The 23,593-nt window shown below is 39.7% G+C and overlaps 1 protein-coding gene across 1 annotated transcript; it reads right to left on the bottom strand.

The window, feature by feature from the left end:
- Positions 1 to 6,663: 6,663 nt before the first annotated feature.
- NXT2 (nuclear transport factor 2 like export factor 2) lies at positions 6,664 to 14,661 on the bottom strand. The gene is made up of 4 exons (XM_015626654.2): positions 14,560 to 14,661; positions 12,392 to 12,478; positions 11,131 to 11,275; positions 6,664 to 10,255 (listed from the first exon to the last, which is right to left on the bottom strand). Exons 1-4 carry the CDS (start codon positions 14,572 to 14,574, stop codon positions 10,077 to 10,079), a joined length of 426 nt encoding a protein of 141 aa, XP_015482140.1. The 5' UTR covers positions 14,575 to 14,661; the 3' UTR covers positions 6,664 to 10,076.
- Between the last annotated feature and the right edge of the window lie 8,932 nt (positions 14,662 to 23,593).

Below are 23,593 nucleotides of genomic sequence, written 5' to 3'. Positions count from 1 at the left end.
TAAGCCCACCACACCCCTGGGTCTTTGGAAGTTGGTCCTCGGTCCATGGAAGGCTGGCCCATGCGGTCTCTCTGGAAACATTTTAATCTATCTTGGGCATTCCACTGGACCTGTCTCATTTTATAGCCACACCACCCAGCCAGACTGGTCCCTGGATCACAGAATGAACTGCAATAAAAACCTAACCCTGTGTGATATTCATCACTCTTGCGTTTGGCTCTCTTGAGATTCTAAATTTATATTCAGCCCTTCTAACTTACCTTACTAACATAGGTAAAAACTATGGTCTGCTGTACTTTCTATTTTATTTCCATGTCCAACCACCAGTACACTTTCAGTAGGTCACCTGTAGGCAAGGAAAATGTAAGATGTCTGCAATTTATCTGAGCCAAAAACTTAAAGACATGAATTGTAGGATTAATAAGTGAAAACCACCACCTATTATGCCCAAACCCCCATGTCTTCCTGGCTAGACAGCAACCTCTCATTCATGTCCTAGAGAGTGTAAATTCCACTGTGGAATTTATACTGCTGCGGCTGTGGGGCACAGAGTAACTATCCTGAAACCAGAGGGTCTCTCCGTTGTATTTCGCTGATACAGAAACAAGACATGATTAATTGAAGTGTTTAGGGAAAAAAAATGGGGAGAGGAAAAGAAGCATTGTGTTGCTACAGAAACATCCCATTTACTAGTGTTCCTTCTGGAACAACTTAAAGACTAAAAGAGAAGCACTATGGAAAATCTACCACTATTCTTTCAATACTCAACTCAGTATTGCACAGTTGCCTAATGCTGTTTACATAGAAAAGCTCAAGTCAATACTATAGCATTTTGCCTTTTCAGATGGGTACTCATCCTGGTCTTCTGTTAAAATACATCTTTTCCTCTAAAATCAATGAGAGGAAGATGAAATAGACCACAATTATCAGTCCCAGCCACCTCCTGGAAAGGAGCAAAAACCTGCACAAGATAAACTACTCTAAATGCTGGCAAGATTGTGAATCTCTAGCACATGCAACTGCCACACTCACCTGTATGAATAATGACTCTTGAAATTAGAGTTACCAGATAAACAACCTGGGAGCAGGGAAAAATTTGAGACCCCCAGAGGAAGCATTCATAGGATTTCAAAAAACCCTTCGCTATGGGCACAGACCTTTGCAAGGGAAAAAAATACGAAGAAAACACCTGTCTGTTGCCTCATGACCCTCTCCAGCCCAGCCAGACTGGCAACTACCCAGAACTTAGCTGGTAACATTCAGTTCTTTCCAGGCCTCTATAGCCAATTACCAATTGTTTTAGAAACCCAAATTAATTCTGCCCCTGGGTACTGGACCACCACAGCTGTTGCTGTTCAAGTCCCAACACCCCACCAATGTTCCAAACTTCCTCACTTTCCTCTGCTTTGTGCCACTCAACAGCAAACCTGCTCTGGGAGCCTGCGCAGGACCTTTGCTATTGCCTGTTCTCATTTTGTCATCTGGGTGCTGGATGATGTTCTCCTGCAGGAGATATTTGGATTAGGAAGAATATAATATATATTAGAATATATATTAGGAAGAAATTCATTACTGTGAGGGTGGTAAGGCCCTGGCACAGGCTGGCTGCCCCATCCCTGAAGTGTTCAAGGCCAGGTTGGATGGGGCTTGGAGCAATCTTGTCTAGTGGAAGGTGTCCCTGCCCATTGCAAGGGATTGGAAGGAGATGAGCTTTAAAGTCACTTCCAACCCAAACCATTCTGTGATTCTGTGACTAGAACCAGCTTATTCCTGCTGTTATGGATGGGTGGTGAGGTTCTTGCAAATGATTTTGTGTGTTAAAGAGACTTACTAAAGTTTAAAGTTCTTTTGATATGTTACTCTGTGGTTGTAGTTTGGTTTTGGACTCTTTTGTTCTCCATTCCATCCTCTCTTCTCCAATCCATTTTGTTACCATCACAGAACTCTTGTCCTTGGTGTTGTCAGACACATACGGGGGAAGGAGGGCGTGTATATGTGCCCCTTGCATGAGACAGCCAGGGATGGGGGAAGCTTGTCTCTGGGGAAACAGCATGGTAACACCTGACGTCCAATCAAATTTTGAGAAGGTCTCCACTAATGGATGACAGAGGAGGGTCAACTAGCAGACTTTGGGAGGAGTACATATAAGGAAAATATTAAAATATGTATGACCGCTCATAAATATCCATGTGGCCGATGCAATTCCCAGGTGTATAAAAGGCCACCATTTTGTGAACGAGCACCTGGTGTCCAGCTACACTCCCAGCGTTCCCCATTTGCTTTGTGTATTTTTATTTGGTTCTCAATGAAACTTTTATAATGCATTCCCGCTTGAGGTCTGAGTCGTTGATAACACTGCCTTTGTTTTGGCAGACCTTTTTTTTCCCAAGCATGAAATATCTCTCATATCTAATTCAGGGAGTCGGATAAGCGATGTCATTTCACACCGCTCTAAGCACCATGGAGGTTCCTCTCAGCTCTGTCTGGCCCTGGCAGCCGGCCTCCGCGCTGTCAGGGCTGTGCCTGGGTGACTCCGCCCTGCAGTGCTCGTGCCACCATGAACCGCAGCGAGGAGCGGCGCCTGACGACACTGCTCGGGGTGGTGCTGTGAGAGCTGCACCATACCAGCAATACCACCGCAGCCCCGCCAGGCTCCAGCTCCGGGGCGGATGCCTCGCTTTACATCCTGGCGCACATCCTGGCCTACACCCGCTGGCAGAAGCTGGAGTCCAAGCACGACCCTTACCATCTGTACATCGAGCGGGACTGGGGCTCCGGCGACCCAGCACAGGGGGCGGAGAAGGGCGGACCCCCCCCCCCCACCAAGGAGCAACGCCCTTGAGAGCGCTGGGACCGGCGGCCGGAGCTCGGCAACATGAAAGGTCCGTCTTGAGACAGCAGCGCTTCTGCAGCCCTCCCGCCTGGGGGACTGCGGACAGCAAGCGACTGCGGTGGATGAGAAATTGTTCTGTTCTTGTACAGTGGCTTGTACGGCACCTAAAGCTTGTCATGCGGTGAGAGTTCTTCAAATCTTTGGATCTGTTTGTACTGCTCTTCTACAATAAATACCTGTATTACATACTGTGGCCTTTCAGTACTTAGAGGGGGCTTATAAAAAGGAGGGAGAATGAGTTTTTACACGGGCAGGTGATAGGTCAAAGGGGAAGTTTTGAACTGAAAGAAATTTAGTTTACTTCTTGGGAAGAAATTCTTTAATGTGAACGTGGTGAGGCACTAGAACAGGTTTCCTTGAGATGTTTTGAAAGCCCCATCCCTGGAAGTGTTCAAGGATGGGGTCCTAGGCAACCTGGTCCATGACAGGAGGATGGAACTAAATGAACTTTGAGGTCCCTTGATTACTTATGCACAGAGACCTCTCCCATCACTCATCTTAGATCTTAGTTTAATACCTTTTTCTTTAAAATCTGTTTGTATTACACCTTGTTATCTGACCTCAATGCTGTTGGTGGGAGCAGCATTTCATGAAATTAAAAGCAGGTCCATTATTGCTGTAGGCTGCTCCCTTCTGTCACTTTGGAGGATTGACAGCTATGTCATTGGTGCAAGGGTCAGGTCTTGTTCTATTAAAGTAAAATGGGTTTGGCTTACATAGAAGCATTTCTTGCAACAAAAAGACCTTAGAAAAAAGCACCAGTACTGTAGCTTTGATGATGCACAGAAACTTTTCAAGCCATCAAAAATACCCTTACATGCAGAGATGTGTGATTCCAAGAGTACCTCTGAACAAGTTAAACCTTGTGATTAAACATACAGCATATGCTTTCTAAAGACAAAGCAGGGCTGACAGAAGTTGTTTCAGATGTTCTTTTTTAGCCATGTCAGTAGTCTGTACCTTCTTGGTTTGGGTTTGGAGTGATGCTTTTTCAGATAAAAAAATTAATGAACAATTCCAAGGAACAAATGCTGCCACTAGGAATTCTGCACTACACAATTCAAATTACCGTTTGGATGTTATCCACACCACACTGTGGGGAAAAGAAGCTTTGACATTAACTTCAAAGGAGGGGAGATTTTTGTTGTACACTCGAATTTCCTAGCACTCTGGAATATTTTTTTCCAACAGAAAAACAGTTGTCTTGTGTTTGGCAACAACTGCATTTTGCTGTCTCTGACTTTGTGGGACAAAAGAATTATAAACTGAACATCTGAAGTGATGAATTAAAAAAAATCCTGGAGAGGACTGACAGTTACCAAGTCAATGCTGCCACTGCATAAAAACATTGCAATATTCACAGACCAATCAAATTGCATCTTGTGAATACCCACTTCCTAATAATTGAAAGTCATTTCAATTGTTAGAAATATTATTCAATGAAATGGGGCAAAGAAAAAATTCAAGTTCCAGAAACAATTTAAATGGGATTACATGCCATAGTACTACTGCCAGCATTGTATCAGTAGACATATGTGAAATCTAACTTAGCAAATAAAATGTAGAGTAACATGTGGGAAAAGGATGTCAGAGAAACCAACTTACTGACACTATTCTTAAAATCCTCTATCAAGCAGTTAGACAACAGTAAAAGTTCTAGTGAGCTATTTCCATCTGCCAGGATTCTGACAGTATCTCTGAAAAATTAAAGTGCTAACTTCAATCTGGACCTCTGGAAGAGTCACAAGCAATATATATGTATATATTTACAGCTGCAGAAGCTGTCTAATGAACTTTCACACTGGGATAACTAAAAACTTCATCAGTCCCATTAGCAGATTTTGTGATGATTTCTTTCAGTACTATCACAATTAACTATGACCAAATTTTCCCCGTGTGAGGGAATTATACATATCCCAAACTTTTCATTTATTCTTTCTCAGTGATTAACTTATATTTTTCTACCTGACCACTGCCCATGAGCAAGACTCTGAGAGGTGTTACATCCTAATAACCTAGGAAGTATTCCGGACCACTGAACTCAGCTGCATTAGACATGAATAGGAGGACTGTTACAGTTTTCTGAGTATGAAAGATCTGAACACATTAAAGTTTCAATTTACTGGACACTAAAATGCATGTGCTTAAGACATTTTATTTAGTATCAGCTAGCTACTAACTGCTTTATCCCATAGACAAATCTGAAGGAAGGTTGTGGCAGTCCCTCCAAGTACCATTGATTTCTTCACCACATTTTCCACTATCTTCATAATCCATTTATCTTGCTCAAATTGCAAAGTACATGCAACACAGTGTATTTAGAGCCTAAATAAAAACAAGGGCTGCTCATGTCAGTTTGCCCTGCATTACAGTTTACAAATAAGGAAAGCACAAGACACCCTGACATGTAACTAAATATATATCTGCTGTTCTATCTGTGCCTTTCAACACCTGATCACAAGGTCTCTGAACCGTAGTAATTTCTGATTTACATCAGTCCATCTGTTCTTATAGTTACAGTTCAACCAGCTGTTTAAAGAAGATAACACTACTGTGCATTAAGACACACCAAAGTACTTCAAATACTCAAGAGTAATTCATGTTGTGGCATAGAGACCTTGATATGCAAGTATTAAGCCCAGCAGCAACATTATTTTCTTTTTTTTTAGTAAGTTCAATACAATGTGTAGTGGTTGGAAATGTTCAAAAAACATAAAGATGCAAACCCAGTGGGGTTTGGGAACTGAAATAGGCTGCAAGAAGACAAAAATCAGCCACTGCAATCCAACACAATTTTGCCATCAACAGTATATTCTAAGGCACACGTATTAGTGATGCAGAGCAAAATGGCCACTTAAGTGTCTGTAGTCCATTCAGTCATGAAGTGTAACAAGATAGATTTATTTACAGTATTAAACCCAGTCTTCTGAAGGAGTAAGTCCAGCTATCAATGTCCTACCTTTCTGCAGTTAGGAACCAAAAAGAAAAGTTCGCTTTTCTAGGAAGACTTTATTCTTTTCTTCAGCCCAAGTGGCAACTTTGAAAGAGCAGTTTCTGGATCCACTTTCAACATATCTGCAAAAACGTTTGGGCTGATTTATTTTTCCCAGCACTCATAAATCTTTAAACTGCATCAGCTGTCAAAGCCTTGCTCAGCATCATTACCAAAAGAGCACATGCCTGCAAAGCTTCACTGAAATCTATACCCTCAAACAGCAAGAACTTTGCAATATATATGGCAGTTTCCAGAATACATTACTAGAATATGTTTCCATGCATCTGTTGACCTTGCATGAGCATCTTCATCTGCGCAGTGTTAGCATTTAAAAGCTGCTGTCTACACTGAGCAAGTGCACATCAGTAATTTAATGTTCTAAACAGCAAACAGTGAATAAATTATTTGAATTATCACAAAAAGCATTTCTCATTCCAATGTTTCACTTCTTAGAGAAACAGTAGAAGCACAACATGTTCTCAGTGAAAATATTTACAACCCAAGAATCTGGCTCAAATTTGTTTGACTTCATCCAGGTATGTGTTGGAGAACAGTCTAAACTTTAGTAAATTTTATAGGGATATGTTAAATAGTTACTTTGGGTAGCTCAACATTTACTGCCTGAGAGTGCTCTTGGCAAGGCATTTGCTGTAGGGTTATTCCAGACACATTTTACCCTGACAGAGTTGCCAGTATGTTCCGCAGTGCCCCAGCACCACTAGAAAACAATCAGAACTCAGACCTATAACACAAGTAGTAAAGATAAGGAAGCCACAAATTATTTCTTGCACTTTTAATATCATAAGAACAGGCTATGAAAATTTATAATAATAGTAATAATACAAAAAAAAAAAAAAAAAGGTAGAATACCCAGTAGGTTTTGGGGGAGTTTGGTGGGTTTTTTTGTTTTGTTTTAGTTTTTTTAAATTAATCTTACAAGAGGTCTTAAACAATTTCAAAAACATACAAAATATATTCAAGTGTGGAAAGTTATTTTACTGGTAAAACAGCATTTCTTTATAATGTGCTTTTCTCCAGACAGGTTAAGGAAGCACAGGCATATCAGAACAAACTATTCATACCATCAGAACAAATCCCTTTTCTCCAACATAGGCATTTTAAATCAATTTAACTGTAGTATGCTAAAAGAACAAAGCAACAGAAAAGCAGTGATGGCTATAGACAACAGAGGGAACATACACAAGAGAAGATCTCTCAAGTCTTCACTTGCTACAATTTCATACGTGGAAGTGCTTAGCTCTTCAGCTGGCTTTGTTTCACTGACTGGTTGTACAGGGATAATTTGGTCTTGAATAAAAAAAAAGTGGAAGCATTAACTCCAGTTCAGTGTTTGGAGCACAAACACTCATTTTATAGATGCCCACTGTAAATTTTGGATATTGCAGTAGAGTCGTCAATGGTCACACTAAACCAGCTGGATGGGTTTGTACAGAATGAAATGGAAACATTTTTGTGTTTTCTGCTAATTTCAGCACAGAATATTAACAAGCAGCACAGAGCTAGTAACAAATATTTTTTGTTTGTGCCATTAGTTACTCCATTGTAAAACCACCACTTGAGTCTAATAGCTACATTGTCATTCAGTATAATAAATAAAAATATTTTGCAAACCAGCATTTTCAGTTATAAAGAGCAAGAGCTAATTATGGTAGTACTGGATCACCCCAAGTGATTCTCATTGAAGATGATGGAAATAGGCAGGAGTAACTCGCACCTCACCCTAGCCTGAAGCAATTGCGTTCCAGTAAGCTTCCCTACAAAACCCCCAGGTTTTGCATACCAAGTCCTACTCTATCTGCAGATCTTACTAAGTAAGAGTTTTGACTGGATTTGTCCAGCTAGGCCAGTTAGTTATCTTCCTCAATCATGTTCCAGGTAGTGGTGGGGTTTTTTGTTTGGTCAGTTTTTTTAATATTAATTGCATAAGTCAGATTTAAAAGCAGCTTGCATTTTAAATAGCATTAAAATAATTGAGAATAACATCTGATTGACTGAAACATTGCCTCATATATTTTGAATCTTCTTTTCGAGTCTGCGTAGTAAAAGCTTAAAAATTATTATATAAATTCAAACTTGGATTAAAATATCCAATAACTATTTATTCACAGCACAAGCTTATCAGGTACTGATATAAGTGTGTGTTCTGGTGACCGCCTTCAAAGTCCAATAAGCCAATGCCACAGCTGCACCCATTGCTGCATTTTAAAAGGCAAAACCTGTTTTGTGTATGCAAAGCAGATCTGTAACACCACTTACACAATCAACAGCAAGTTAAACAGCCAGTAGAATACACCACGCCAGTGTCACAGCTCAACAATGCTGTACCAGTCACAGGCATGCTTAGGTTATGTTTTCTTTTCAATCTTGTAGAAGAAATACAAATATATGAACATCACATAATCTCTTAAGAACAAACAGTAATTAAATAGAATGACCTTTTCTTCACTACATACAGAAATAACAATGTATTTACAATATTTACAGTTTTCAAAAATTCTGCTCTTGCACTATTCTGCAGGAATTAAAATTCTTCAGCCTGAAAAATAGGTACAGAATGTTTCTGACCATAAACAGCCTCTGAACAGAGACAGGTTACTAATTCTAACTTACTACTTGAAGACTAGAGGGCCTGAAAACCCTTATCTGTTCTGTGGGATTACATCACAAAATACAGATGCTTTAAGATGTCACAAGTGAGATATTGCTCATTTTCACAGTTTTCTCCATTTAAGTCACTGAATAAGTGAGCTGCAGTTGTAATTGCTTTCAGACTGCTGTTGTCATTGAAACATGGGTTACGATAAGAGTTACAAGCTCCCTTCTTGTATATTCAGTTACAAGCAAGTAACTGAAAAGTGTATGCTCAGGGATACAGCTACAGCTATACAGCTACATTTTGTGTTTTGTTTCTTTTTTTGTTTTACTCAGCAAAACAGAAATGCACCAGTTTGAAACAAAGCTGCTAATACTCAAATTTGCTCTTAAGTTCCAAAGTTAAGATGGACTCTCTTAACTTACAGTCTTGAAAAGTGTTTCAAAGCAGCTGGAAGCTTTGAACTACACTTTAAAGCAAGACACACAAAAGCCCCAGAATCAGTAATTAAAGGCAATGTTTAAAAAGAACATGAAAAATACAGTAAAAAATTTTCATGAGAGGAAGATAATGTTAGTGGTGCAGAGCTGCTGTCCTCAATTGAAAATAATGCAAGCACCTGTTCTGAATAACAGTACTGATGAGAAAAATTGAAGGCTTCACAGTAATGCACACTTTCAGTGTCACTTTTTAACTACATTTCCTGAAAAGACAGAAAGAAAATCTGCAGACTTAATATGGGAAAAATAATCCAAACCTCATAGCAACAGAATGCAGAATTAAAGCCAACAGAAATCATGTACATGACCTGTTTCTAGGCCATGGTAAGACTTCAAAAGAAAAATAATCAGTTTGAAGTCCTTCACATGCATGTGAAGAGTTATTGGCACAGGAGCTCCGAATCATTCAGCATGCCCTACATATGAATCCATGGAATTAACAACCAAAGTCTGGGAAGCTCAGACCAAAAGGAAACTCAAAGATATATAGTCCTTTGGCATCAGAGAAGGTAAACATTACCTTTCCAATGGACTGAGAGATTGCAAACTTCGGAGCTGTATTTGCTCCTTTCACTAACAGTAGAAACTATAGCAATCTTTCCCACCCTCTTACAACCAGGAGTAGGGAGCTTTCAAAACTACATCTTCATGCCACAAGCATCTTCTTCAAAAGAGAGAAGATGCTACTGTAAAAACAGATCTTTTCCAGTTGAAAAAAATTATGTTTGGTCAGAATTGTATTATTCTGTATTCAAAATAGGATTTTGTGTTCAAACAGAACAGTTTGAGCACTCAGCAGTGGCAGCATAGCTGCATGTAAGGCATTTTAGGAATGATTCGAATACAGCTCACTGCCTTCAGCACTTTACTAAATTCAACTAACACGAGCAACCTCTCACATTTTATTACTAAAGCTGTGGTCACTGGAATCAATCCCGAAACATCTGTAGACCGTCCATAACATCAGATGCAACACAAAGAGCACGTGCATTCCCTGCATGGGAACAGCTGCCTGCACAGTGGTGCCAAATTTGTTGGTGCCAAATGAGAGGTCACTCCCTGTACCAGGCCCTGCTAACTGGCCCAGTCCTGGAAGCGGAAGCAGTCCCCGGCGATCTTCCACACGGTGTTGGTGGGGGTGGCCTGTGCCGTCAGCAGGAAGTTCTGATTGAAGTAGCGCTGCTTATCCCCATCAAATTTGACAGTCCCACTTGTCACCACGAGGACTGTTGTCTGGCCTTGAGTAGCTTGCTCTTCACAAGGAGGTATGAAATGATGAAGAAAACAACTCAAACAAAGACTAGCAGGTAAAGAGGCAGGAAATGTACACAGAAGCTTGGTTCAACTCTGGTTACACTGCGCCAGGCTAACAGCTGGGTACAGGCAGGGATGTGCAGCTCTGGTGCAGCGTTTCTACACAGACAGCGGTGGGTTCACCAACACGGCTTTGCCATTTTCATCTCCTGCTCTTCATTTTAGAGCACTGACAAACACCTCAGTTTTTGCTTAAAATAAGCTCTCATTACTTGAGATACACACACATATAGATATTTAGCAACTTGCATATACTTCCCCCCAAGTAATTAGAAATTATATCTTTTTTACAGCAAAGCAAGTGTGTTTGATCACAGGCTTTTCGCTTATTTATATTCCCAAAATGTCCATTAGAAGCAATTTATTAACTTCTCAATTATGTAAGCCTTTCTTTAGGAGTTGTTAATCAGAAATTTAAATAACACCTATTCTAGATGTAAAGAAATCGAAGTACATACAGGTTAATCATTATTTGTTTCACATTATACTGCAGGTCAGTACAAGAGGCCACCATAGGGGTCTCCCAAGCACAACATAGCCTGGTAAGCCAGACTTTTTACATACATGAAAATAGATCATGTCTGAATATGATCTAAACAAAAAAAGTCCTTAAAATATTTTCCAGATATGAAAAAAATGTATAGTTGCTGCATCTCTTGATTTGTGCTTTATTTAAGCACAACTTGACATTTCAACCCTCGGTATTTTCTCTAAGCTTATTCCTAAGGAATTATTAAGCACTACTATAATTGCTCACTTTCAATAGTTATAAAAAAAATTAAAAATAACTAAGTAAATTATAATACAACCTTACCGTGAACAGGCTGGCAGTCCAACACATTAACCTGGAATTCACTTGATGGCAACATTTCAAAAAACTTATTTAGTTCTTCTTGTCCAGACACAGCATTACCATTCCAAACTAATGTTGCTTTGTCCAAATACAGTCTGGTTAAAGCCTGAATGATTATGAAAATACACATTTAGGAAAAATATGTAAACATACAATGGACAACATACAAAACACTATGAATTACTGATTTCTTCTGTTACTTTGACAGATAAAATGCCTTCCTGAAACTGTAGCTCCTTTTAACAACCACTGCTCCCAACCAAGAATTAAAACTAACACATTTTCCTTTATGAGTGGCACAGTGACTCATGTCTCAAATGCTGATACTATCCGTTTAACAAAGGTAATGACAGTACTTAAGTGGTTGCTAACAAAAGGACAGTGCTACCTTTCCACAATAAGTTTATCACCGACTTTCTTTTTTTTTTTTTTCCTTCTGAGGGGGAGAGTGTGCACACAACACAGTTTAGGTCAGGAAATTATAATTTCAGGTTTAAAAAAAAAAGTGAACAAGACCAGAAACATGAAACTTGAACAGGACAGCAGCATACCAGAACTTCCCAAATGTTTCATAAACTGTCACACCTGAGTAACTGCCCAACTTTCCTTTAAGGTGTTGACACATCCCCTGTCCAACCTACTCATGCGCAAAGTGACTGTGAAGTCAGGTGGGACTGCTGGTACTCTCACATAAACTTCAAGCTATTAAACTGAAACTACAGTATATTTAAAATTCCAAAGTCCTGTCTCAAGGCTCTCTTTCAGTGAAAATATTTGTTACATGGTACCACATCAGTGTGGTACAGGAAGACTTGCAGAGCCAGACACAACTGTACTGCTTCAACTGTACTTCGAAGAACTCCAGAACCAAAAGTGGTAACTGCTAATGAAAGAAGTTTGGGAAAAAGAAGCTAAATCCTGACCTCAAGGGAAAATAAAGCAAGTTCTGCTTCCCTGTACTGACCAAACCCTGCACCTGTAAGACATAGCTGCACACAAATTAAATGAGGGTCACGAGAAGTCTAAGCCACTTTCTGAACAGCCCCTTCTATAGCAACATTGCGCAGGAGCACAAAATCCTCTGCAAGGCAGCCTAAGGAACAGCTACCCTGCTCTACTATGGCCAATACAGCACATGGTAACCAATGTTCAGGTGCTTTCTGAAGAAACACAAATAAAAAGTGCCAAGACAGTTTTAACTATTGTCAAAACTGCTACATACCCTTCTTCTTTTGTCCATTGTCTCATAGTAAATGTTGACAAATTCATCTGCAGCTCTACAAGCTTGATCCACATAGGTTTTGAAATCCTGGAGGAAAGAAATAATATCAATTTTTTTTAGTTATGCAATTAGTTATTTAGTTACCCAATCATTGACTCAATCTCTCCTGCAAGTCACTTTGACTGGTCTTTACCATCCTAACCAAAAGATGACATCAAATAATGTTGAAATTTATTCTAAGCTCCTTTTCTACTTGCAGAAGTACCAGATGTTAGGCAGGTGACAATTTCACCATTAGTTTTGAATGCTGATATATTTACTGTATTCAAATTGCAAATTTTTACATTGGAAAATGGGCTACAGCTGGCTGCAGGTAGTATGGCCATGAAATTATTCAAAGAAAACAGTTGTTGCTGTGATGGCTGTTCTGAAATAAAGTTAAGGAACAAGATTTATCAATGTACTTCTGAGAATTAGCAAGAACCCCATCACACTACCACCCTAGTCTCATTTTTTAACATACCTTTATATATAGAAATATAAAATATAGTATGAGAGAGAACGCAAACATCTGAACATATTTCTTCTAATATCAATTAGAGCTATATTCACAGCTCAAAACCAAACACTTCTCCTCACACCTCATAATTTTCCTAACATCTCTCTACTTTTACTCATTCCCAGGTAAATTCCCAGCCTTTGCTGTTCCAGCACTGCACTGTGATCTCACTGGGTTATTGGCTTGTTTGTTCATCTGTTTGGCCCCTGATCTCTTACAGACCCTGAACTGGGACATCCTGGAAAGCAGAGTCTGAATTTCCTGTCCATACATCCATAAACCTGCATTTAGTTCTCTTATCATCAATTGTTTAAAATGCTATTATTTATCATTGTCGTATTTCAATATTATACTCTGATCATCTGCAACTCTATCAGTGCTGAGCAATTTCACTGCTTGTATTTCCTTGGCTGCTGTTACTGAATATACTCCAGAATCACCAGGAATTCCTCCAGCATTAACACATGAAATATTCATAATCAGAGAAAGCTCAAATCTGAAAAGTAGCTAGGCCCATCATATAATCCCTGTTTATTCAACAAAGCCAAACATGTTTCTGTGCACTATCTCTTCTTTCTCCCTGCAAGGACAAGAACTGTTCTTCATCTTCCTACCTTCCCCAGAAATTCCCAGACTCAATGGCCAGAAAGTACCCAGAGAAACTCTGGAGACAGGAGTGTAAGACCTGCCCCTGGAAACAGTGATTGCAGGTCTGCCTGTTGTGCCAGTGAGAGCAGAGGCCTGTGAGCACTCAGCCGGCTCATACCACACACCAATACTTCCCAACCAGCACTAAACATTCACATTCAGCTCCCAAGAGACGGAATGGGCATGAGCAAGGGCACTGGAGAAATAGCAAGAGACTGGAATGAGTTGTTGGGGTACCTGCAATAGAAGTCTAATAGGAAATAAGCTCTGTCGATGTTGGCAAGTTTTTACAGTCATGACCACCAAACAGTTTTAAACTCTGTGAACCACTCAGGCTGGAATAAACTTCTGGAGATCATCTGGTCCTAATCCCTTTTTAAACTAGAGCTGACTTCAAAGGTTCATCCACCTTCCAGGTTCCATCTGACGGCTCTGTGTCCTCTGTCCTGTCTCCTGCCACGTTTGGACATCTCCGAGGATGGAGACGGTCACAGCTCCTTCGGGTTTCAATGTCCAACCACCTCACTTAGAAACCCTCTTTCCAAGCTTTTAACAGGAAAACCATAATTGAAAAAACCAACCAACCAACCCCAAAATCAACTTCCGAAGACTCTGGCGACAACTCCAAGCAGTTTTCCAACCCACACGGCTTCTGCCGGCGGCCTCACTAAGCTCCTCTCTGTCCTAAGGCTCCTGTACGAAGACACTGAGACCGCAACACACGGGCACCCACCCTGCCCTGGGGACCCTCGGGAGGGTGGGAGTGACCCTTGCACGCACCCCGCGCTGAGGTGCTGCCGCCCTGCCCCTCCCGTTCCTCACGGAGCCAGGACACTCCCGGAGGGCTCCCCACGCTCCCACACCCGCCCTCTCATACGCAGCACCCTCCCGAGGCGGACACCCCCTGCTCCCCCCACCCCAGGCCGCGGTTCCTGACAGTTTCCGCCCGGCCCGGACTCACCACGGACGCGGCCATGGGGCGGCGAGGCGGGAGGGCGCCGGAAATCCACTAGTCCGCCGCTTCCGGCCGCGCGTCCCTCGCCGAAAGAGTTCCGCCGGGGTGCCTCGGAGAGCTTTCCGCGTACAAACCAGGTCCGGCTGCGGGCGGGACTTTCCTTCCAGAATCAATATTATCAACCTTTGAAATTACTGATGCTGAAAGTCTCCCCAAAGACCTGATACTAGGGAAAATGAATTAAAATTGTAATCACAATTAAATAGCGAATAGTATTATGTATTTCCCTATTTGTATGGAGTAATTCTTAGAAGTGACTGCTTTCGAACTTCAGTCAAATTTACTCATAAAACCTAAAAGTATCTTTACTGAAATAAAGGTGTATCAAGATTTCAGAAATGCATTAAGCCATCTGGGTTAGGCAATATTTTCTTCTGTTTTCAGCCATTGATTAAAATAAATTAAATTTTATAACAAAGCACTGAATAATTTAAGAATTACTGAAAAACTGCAGATTTTTATTGTAAATTATTCGATACTGGGCAAGGAATGACCACTGAATGAAAATGGAATTCAATTTCCAGTAAGGTGAAGAGTTCACATTTTCCCACAGAACCCTCATGTGACAATCATGTACATTTGTATTAAGAGCTATGCAAAAATGAAGACAGGCTGCATTTTACCCAGGCCACTTTTCAAATGAACCTTGCTCTGTGTCACAGCAAACTCTGACATTTCTGTAATGACAGACTAAAATTAGGCCTACGGGTCCTGATATCCTTGCTAAAATTAATAATCCTTAGTTTTGCAAATTGTCTTGCTGGATTTGGATTAATGGGTTTGTAATTTTCAATGGATTATAATTTATTTTCCTCTAAGATTATGCAATTAACACTGACAGATTTCCACTGAACATTGTCTATTAAAAGACCCCGACAAATGACAATACTTCTTAATTTATTGATTCAATGTACTACTTCATTGGAATCATAACACTCTTGAACCCTGAAGCCTCAAAATTTCACTGCAGGATTGTACCCAACAGTGAAGGGCAAGTCCAGGGTGCAGCAGAAGGCAAAACTTTCAAATTTCTGTTGCCATTCTACTGAATAGAGACCAAAGCACTGGTCCATGGCCTGTGTCAGTTATTGAATTAAGCTGGTAGGTTTACTATTCTTGTGAGGCTACTCAGCCTTCACGGGCTGCACGGTGCTTCTGGACATGCAGCATCCCTGCTCCCAAAGTCCAACTGACTACCAAAGCTTCAGCAGGTCTTGTGATGTTTACCTGAAGAATTCCCTTGAGGACAACAATTCACAAAATACTTCAGCTTTCAAGCTGTTAAAGCAGCATCTGCATAGGCTGTCTAGAGGCCAGGCTGTTCTCTAAGACCAAACATCTTTGTGAATAGTGAGGGTTTCTTGTGACAAGCAGGACCCTCAATTGTTGATAAAACTACCAGAGAGTGCAATAATGTTCCCAGATGTACAGAAGTTTGATAAATTGTCTCCTAAAACAATGGAAGCAACTGACGTTAGCCAAATCCAGACAGACTCTGATTAATGGGATTCTTGTGGAACTGGATCATGATTCAGTGTTTGAGGGGTTTGCCTGAGCAAGAGCTGAATGAGAACTCAAAGATTTGTTCTGTTGATTTTAATGATAACTGGGAGTAGGTCTCAGATGTTTGACTTATAGGCTGGATAAAAAATTAATGCTAAAGCTGGATTTGGGATTTACTAAACTATAGTGAACTTAAGAAAGCCTATTTCAGCCAGTTCCCAGCATAAAAGGTGGACTTGGCAGAACTTACTACAGTCCCACGGGGACTCTCAATGGATCACTCCACCTCAAATTTCTGCCACACCAGAACTGGAGGAATGCAATGACTCTTATGCCGATAAATACCTCCCTTGTTTTTTAAAGAAAAAAAAGGATATTTAAATGGTAATTGTATCCAGTGTGATATGCTGAGATAAACTACAAATAACTGTTCCACTTTACTCCATTCAAAGCAGTCCCAAGTGGAGATAAATTATCAGAACAGGTCAGTTCAAAGTGTCACCACATTTGCTCGTTAAGGAAATTTTTTAATCCTCTTCATTTCTTTAGGTAATGATGCATTATTTGACTTCTTGAGAAAATCTGACCATGTGTAAGTAAAACATATGGCTAGGTAAATATATTTGTGGGGGCTTTTTTCTCTAGTATCTTTCCCTTTTCTAAAAGATACATCCTTTGAGAATAGACAAATTTAAAGTAAATTTTCATTAATTTTCTTTTTTTTTTAATAAATAATTATGGATCATCTACAGATGGAGCACTTACTACTGCATATTATAGATTTAACAGAACTTCTGTGCAGAGTTCCCTCAGATAAGAAAGGTGTGCAGGGCAGGAACTGTAGTTCATGTGCTCTCTGAAATTTTTAGCTCAGGTCAGCTTGTAGCATATTCTGAGCTCAGTTTGCCTTTAGCTCAAGCCTCAATGCTGAGCCTTGGGAGGTAGCTTGCAACAACAAACCGGTTTGTGGGAGCGCTTAACATCAATTAAATGCTAAGTAATATTTCTCCAGGCCAAACATACTGGTGACCTTTTAAGGAATTATTTTCCAGTGAAGAGCAATTTACTTCCAGCTGGAAGTAAAAAGCTTTGTCATTTGCTTTCCTTTACAAATGGAAGAGTAGAAGAATCCTGTGTGATTATTGAGTATATGCTTGCAGATGTTTTACTTTTATTCCTGAACACTTCAAACTATTTAGCCTTGTCTGAACATCTGACCTGTGGTTCTGTCCTAGCTGATCTAGGACAGCAGCTCTGCAGCAGGGAAAGCAGCATACTTTTCTTTTGGACTGTCTCTGTTCTCTGTGTTATTACAATGGTACCAAATATTCCCTAAAATATCAGTAAACCAATAGCCAACTGTTAAAAAAATGGCAAAACTCCACTAACTCTAGTGGAAGCCAGATCTGGCCTTTGGTTTATTTGCTTTAGCTAAATAGGGAATAAACAAAGTTTCTTCAAAATCTACCTTTAGCCACTACATCAGTTCCACAGCCCCAGTACTCAAACTCCAGTTTTAGGAAATACCTCGGCTAAATTTCAAACTATTCCATCAGCTCTTTTGAAGGCAAATTCAGAGATTGCATCTGAAATAATTACCCAAGAACCATTCAATTAACCTACCTGGCTAAATGGTGATGCACAAATCAATAGTTTGTAACAGAGGCATATGTTTCAGATCAAACTAATTGTTATAAATTAAATTAGAATTTTGATAACTAGGTCTATTGAGTTAATAATAATTTAATTGTTCTTAGTGTTATAAATGAAATTAGAATTTTGATAACTAGGTCCCTTGAGTTAACAGCAGTTTAATTAAAAAATGGATATAATTTAGTAAATTGCATAGTAATTTGGTATAAAAGAATACCGTCTAGTAAAAGAATACAATTTAATACAAAAATACAATTTGCCAGTAATTCAGTATGATTAAAGCATAAGAAAAACTGGTACGGAGAGGGCTTCACACCCTACCTCACGTACAAAACAAAGCACTTCAAGCTAAACTTATATACTTATACTGTATGCTTATACATATTCATTAATGGTTCCCATAAGTTTCCTCCTATTTCAGACTTTTTTGACTTTACGTCACTATTCTTCATGGAGCAAGCCTCACTTGTTGTTAGGGGGTCTTCAGTCTTCTTTTGGAGGTCTTTGGACGAAGGCTTATACTCATCCTTGTTGTCCTCTGGATAACCTTACAGGTTTGTGTGTGCGTACTAAGCATTGTGTTATGTAAGTCTACTAATTAGTCTTACATTTAATGATTTTTAGACCCTATCCCTAAAGTCTTTCCAACTTTGTTCATCTCAAGGTCTATTTCATCTTGGGACATCACTTATCTCAAAACTACATCATGTACCTTAATTTTAACATGTAAAACCTGTAAAGGGGTACTTCTGCCTTGTAACACTGATTCTCTTGATTGTTTCTAATAATAGCTTTCCAAATAGTTACAATTTAGTTAGCACAAATCAATTCCATTTATTATGCATCCAAACAGATGTTTTATGAACTGTAGGAGATAAGCACCAGGAGTGAAGGCAATGAAAACAAGTTGCATCAAGGCATGATCAAGTTGCATCCTGGAAAAAATCGTCTGAAAGTATATTCCAGTGAGCAATAACAGAGTAGGTAAAGTGCATAATAGATAGGAAATCTAGTTAGCAGAGACAGAATTTGCCAAACAATTATCCATCTAATTTCTTCTTTACCAGTGCAGTTTCTGGCACAGGAAAAACTGGCATGAATGATAATACTCAGCATGTTAACTTAAAATGCTCACAACATACAACTAATCAAGAGACAGGAAAACTCTTAAAAAACCTTTTTACTGGCAGTATGCTCTATTAGAAATATGTGTTTTATGGAACTCTGCACAAGCAGGTCCTTGAGAACAACCTGCTTTCCTGTCAGTTGTGTGCATACTGGGCTTGCTGATGCCTCATAACAGATTTGCTTTCTTTTTTTGACCTATCTGAAGAATAATGAATACCATGAATACCATACAGTCAACTTTTTAAATGATCTTTTTTGAATGAACAGTGTGGACTTGTTATATCATAATAAGTCACCCAAAATGTTTTTTCTCCAAAAATAGGATTTAGTTAAACATCACTAAGATCAAGGATTTTTAAAGGGGAAACTGGTGAAAGTGAACACAAAGATAAACAGCAGATAAGCAGAACAGAGTGATGTCTCCATCATTCAAGAAGAGTAAGTTTTCTGCTGAACTTACTGATGCTGATCTTCAAATTCACTGAATATAAGACAGAGTGACTGAAAGACACATTTTCTGTGATAGGAGGCTGGGAGAGTTGGGATTGTTCAGTCTGGTGAAATAAAATGCTCTGCTGCCTTCCAGTAAAGAGGCCTTAAAGAGTACTTATAATGAAGATGGGGATAAGCTTTTTAGCAGGGCCTAAAGGGTAAGGGTAAAACTTGACAGGACAAGGGGTGAAGGTTTTAAACTAAAAGAGGGTAGGTTTAGATTCGAAGTTTGGAAGTGGTGGTGCTGAGGCCCTGGCACAGGTTGCCCAGAGAAGCTGTGGCTGCCTCATCCCTGAGTGTTCAAGGCCGGGCTGGACGGGGATTGGAGTAATTTAGTGCAGTGGGAGGTATCCCTGCCCACGCGGGGCTTGGGACGAGCTGGTCCCTGAGTCGCTCCTCACAGCACGCCCTCACAACACGCGATCCCGCGGCCCCAGCGCCGTTCCGAGGGCCGTTCTCCTCCTCACGCACAGGCGGCGCGCGCGCGCAGCACCGGCGGAAGGTGCGCGGTACTAATGTCACGGCGCGTGCGCACTCAGGAACGATTGCTGTGATGTCATGGCCGGTGCGGTCTTCGCCCAGCGAGCCGTGACTGGGCTGTGGCGGTTGCGAACACCAGGGTCACCTCTGGTCACTCACCACTTGTCAGAGCAAAGTCTAAGGGACAGCACTTGGCGCAATCTATTTACTTTGCAGGAGTATGGACTTAAAAACAGGAAGATGTGTTTGTCCCCCTGTAGACACAGCCATGGATACAAATGTGGCTCTCAGGTCTCTGAGCATACATGTTCAATGTACTGATCATGCCAGAACACTGAACAATACCCTGGATAGCAGGCATCCAAATTTTTTGTCCCAGAACTACCAAAACTTAGAGCACCTTTATTCACCTTAGATGGGGACCTGAAAGCTTTCATATTTTCAAAGCTTGTAAAACCTTTCAGGTCCTGGGACACTGGTAAGAGTTTAAAAGCTTTACTGTAACTAAACTTTAGACTTATTCTTGTTAACTCCTTTTACCACTGGCAGCCACCAGCTGAGCCAAGTCCTCAGGCTTCCCAACACCAACTGTATCTCTCTGATAAATTAATAACAGTAATTAACAATAACAGAAATAATTTCATTCCAAGCACAGCACTCTATAAATGGGAGAGCAAAAGAACATGCAAAAGAACAGCCTCATGGAGTTCAAGTGGGGTGCCTGTTTCAATCTGGTAGATCTTTGATGAAATGATGTTGAGAAACTGTGAACAATCAGATTCCTCTCATTAGTAAAGATTCCTGCTTGTTATTTAAACTGTTGTTGAGATAGAAAGAGCAAAAGGAGAAGGAAGAAGAGTATTTATGTATTTAAGATCTGAAAACATTGTAGAATATTTTTCCTTTTTGTAATTCAGCAGATCGCAGAAAATGTTAGATATTTTCAAAGACATTATGAGGGAATATTCTGGAAAATCAAATTTTCTCTGTAGGTACCTAAAATGCCACTCAGGCCTATGGCTTTTTAGTATATTAGGTCTAATATCCTAGCCATGAAAACAAAAGAATATTAGTATTACTGAAGTTTGAAAATCTCTTCAAATACAGATAGTACCTTTGAGTGTCTCACAAATACCACTAAAGCAAAAGTGTAGGAAAATATTGGAAAAGTGAATTATTTTTATATTCCTAGATATTTGGAATAAGGTTATGTGGCACTTAAGTATAAAAGCAGAATAAACATTTACAAGTTCTTTTTCGGTTTCAAGCAGGAAGACAAGAAGGTACAATGACAGTGATGGAACACATCTTAGTACATTCAACTGCCAAAAAGAACAAATAATGATAATTTAAAGTGGGCTCTGGAGTATGCAATAATTAATTAATAATTAATAGAGCCAGGGAAGTTTGTTATTATTTGCACTAGATGCCCCAAACAATGAAGGCTGCCGAGAACCAAGAAAATTTGGTCATTGATCTGTGAAAGTGTCTGTGCACATTGAGTACAAACTGATTTCTGCTCTCACAGAGTTCTGAAAAGAGCACGTCTCTTCCCAGCAGCTTCACTCAGGTTACAAGGCCAGTCCTTCACCAGGAGGAATCACAGAGCTATTGTGCACCCAGAGCAGCACTCATTGGTCCCCTGGTGTATTCAGCAATATTCTATATCTAACCAAGACTCCAAGTATTAGTGTCAGTTGATCTCTGGCTGACCTTATTTGAGAAAGGACACAGAAATGTGCAAAAGGGACTTGCTCTAATTTTTATTTTTAGGCATATTCTAACAACCTTGATCAACTATCAAGAAAAAGAAGCCAGTACTATAAACAAACTCTGAACTAGAAATTCTAACACAATTAAAATTCAGACAATAAGGTCAGGAGATTGCAAAGGGTCTGTGAAATATAATGCACAGAGCTTCCTCAATTCCGTTTCTGTGCTGTCAGAGTGTGCCCCCTCTATCCATCCATGTGCCTATAGATACCATCTGCCTCCCGTTAAAAACTTGAGTGTCTCTTGCTTTACAAGTCTGTCTGACTTTCAAGACTGTACATATTCAGGTCAGAAATATTAAAACAGGCATGAAAAATTGTATCTTCATTTACATCCCACTGAAGCTTTGAACTACAATGAAAACATGCCTTCGAAAAATTGGTTTACAGTAAGGAAGGTTTAGAGGATAAAATTCTAGAAAGAGAAATGTTCTATTGATTTTCTCAACTTTAAACATTTTCTTAAGCAGCTTGTTAGGATTCTTTACAGCAGTAAGACGCTTGTATGAAATGGTAATAAACCTTTAGAAGTGTGACATGGACTAAATTAGCTACCAGATAAATTTCTGTGACTTTTAAAGCAATAGTCAGTTGTACACTTAGGGTACCAGTGTGGGTGGATCAGTAGTACAATTTAAAATAAATGAAATTATTATGGATTTTAGGCTTAGAGTAGGTGTATGTAATGTCTACTTATTTAAGAATGGAAGTTTATAGATAAATGGTAATTTATTAACTGGAACAATAATTTTGTCTTCCTGCATAATGTCTTAGGGTACAGACATAACAGTAAAGGTCTGAGCAGGCCCTACATGGGCAATTAGTTCTGTTTATTAACTCCAAATAACCTTTCACACTAATCCTCAGCAGACATGTGAAGAAATCAGCAACAATGGTTTCAGCACAGTAGTTCAATTACTCTGAAAACTAGATATCGATTTTTACTGAGGGAAAATCACTGAGACAGGTACAGAATATTGTCATTCTGTGGACCAGAACACTCAGAGGGAGTATATCCCATTGCAAAGTGAAATGGGGAGGTAATGGTAACATTATTTTATAAACTGCATACACATCAATGACAACTTAAAGCTTAGTGTACTGGAATGTCTTGAAATAACAGAAAAATAATTAATCTGACCAGATAACAGGCACAGAACACTGTTAATGACAATACCAGCAGTAAAATCAGTATAAATTTTGTAGGCTTATATTGACCTGTGTTACAGACAAACATTTCTTGTGTGTGTGTGTGTGTGTGTGTGTGTAAAGTATTTATTTTTTGCTTCCACAAAATGTTAGTATAAGGAAATATAACAAAATCTCAGATAAATCTACCATATGCTATTGTCTACTAGCAATGAAGGCTCATGAAAAATAGGCCCAAATTAGGCTGTACATTCTCTAAGAAAATCCATTGGAAGTTCCTGAATTTACATAAAAAAGTAGTGCAATACAAATCAAAATAGTAACAGTGTCCTGAGCACTCTGATACTGTGCTGGCAAAGCATCGATCTTTGTACTTCCTGAGAGCAACATCCAGCAAATTGATGTCACCAGGGAAAACAGAGGTGTGGTCAGAAGCATGTCCAGTACAAAATTATGATATTGACAGTCACATGGTTTGTTATTTTCAGTGTGGTAAGTGAAGGCACATTTGTCAGCATAATGTGCAGAAGTTCTGCTAAAAACACCAATTACCATTTAGCAGTTCCTGACAGCTAGTGCTGCTTGTAGAAGATCCCAGCAAGGGTCACACCTGGCAGACCCCAGCAGCTTTACAAAGTGATGGGTGCCTCAATCAAGGTTGTTTTGGAGTTCATTATGTGATATCACACTATTAACAAGGTTGCCACAGGAGCCTCTCAGGTCTAAAGATATCCTATAATCTCTGTCTGTTTTATGGCCCCAGCACTGGCCCAACTGTTCCAAAACTTAACATTCATTATATA

This window comes from Parus major, chromosome 4A (genome assembly GCF_001522545.3).
Source record: "Parus major isolate Abel chromosome 4A, Parus_major1.1, whole genome shotgun sequence".
Taxonomy (NCBI): Eukaryota; Metazoa; Chordata; class Aves; order Passeriformes; family Paridae; genus Parus; species Parus major.
Note: the sequence above shows the minus strand (reverse complement) of the source record. Positions and strands in the feature narration are given on the sequence as shown.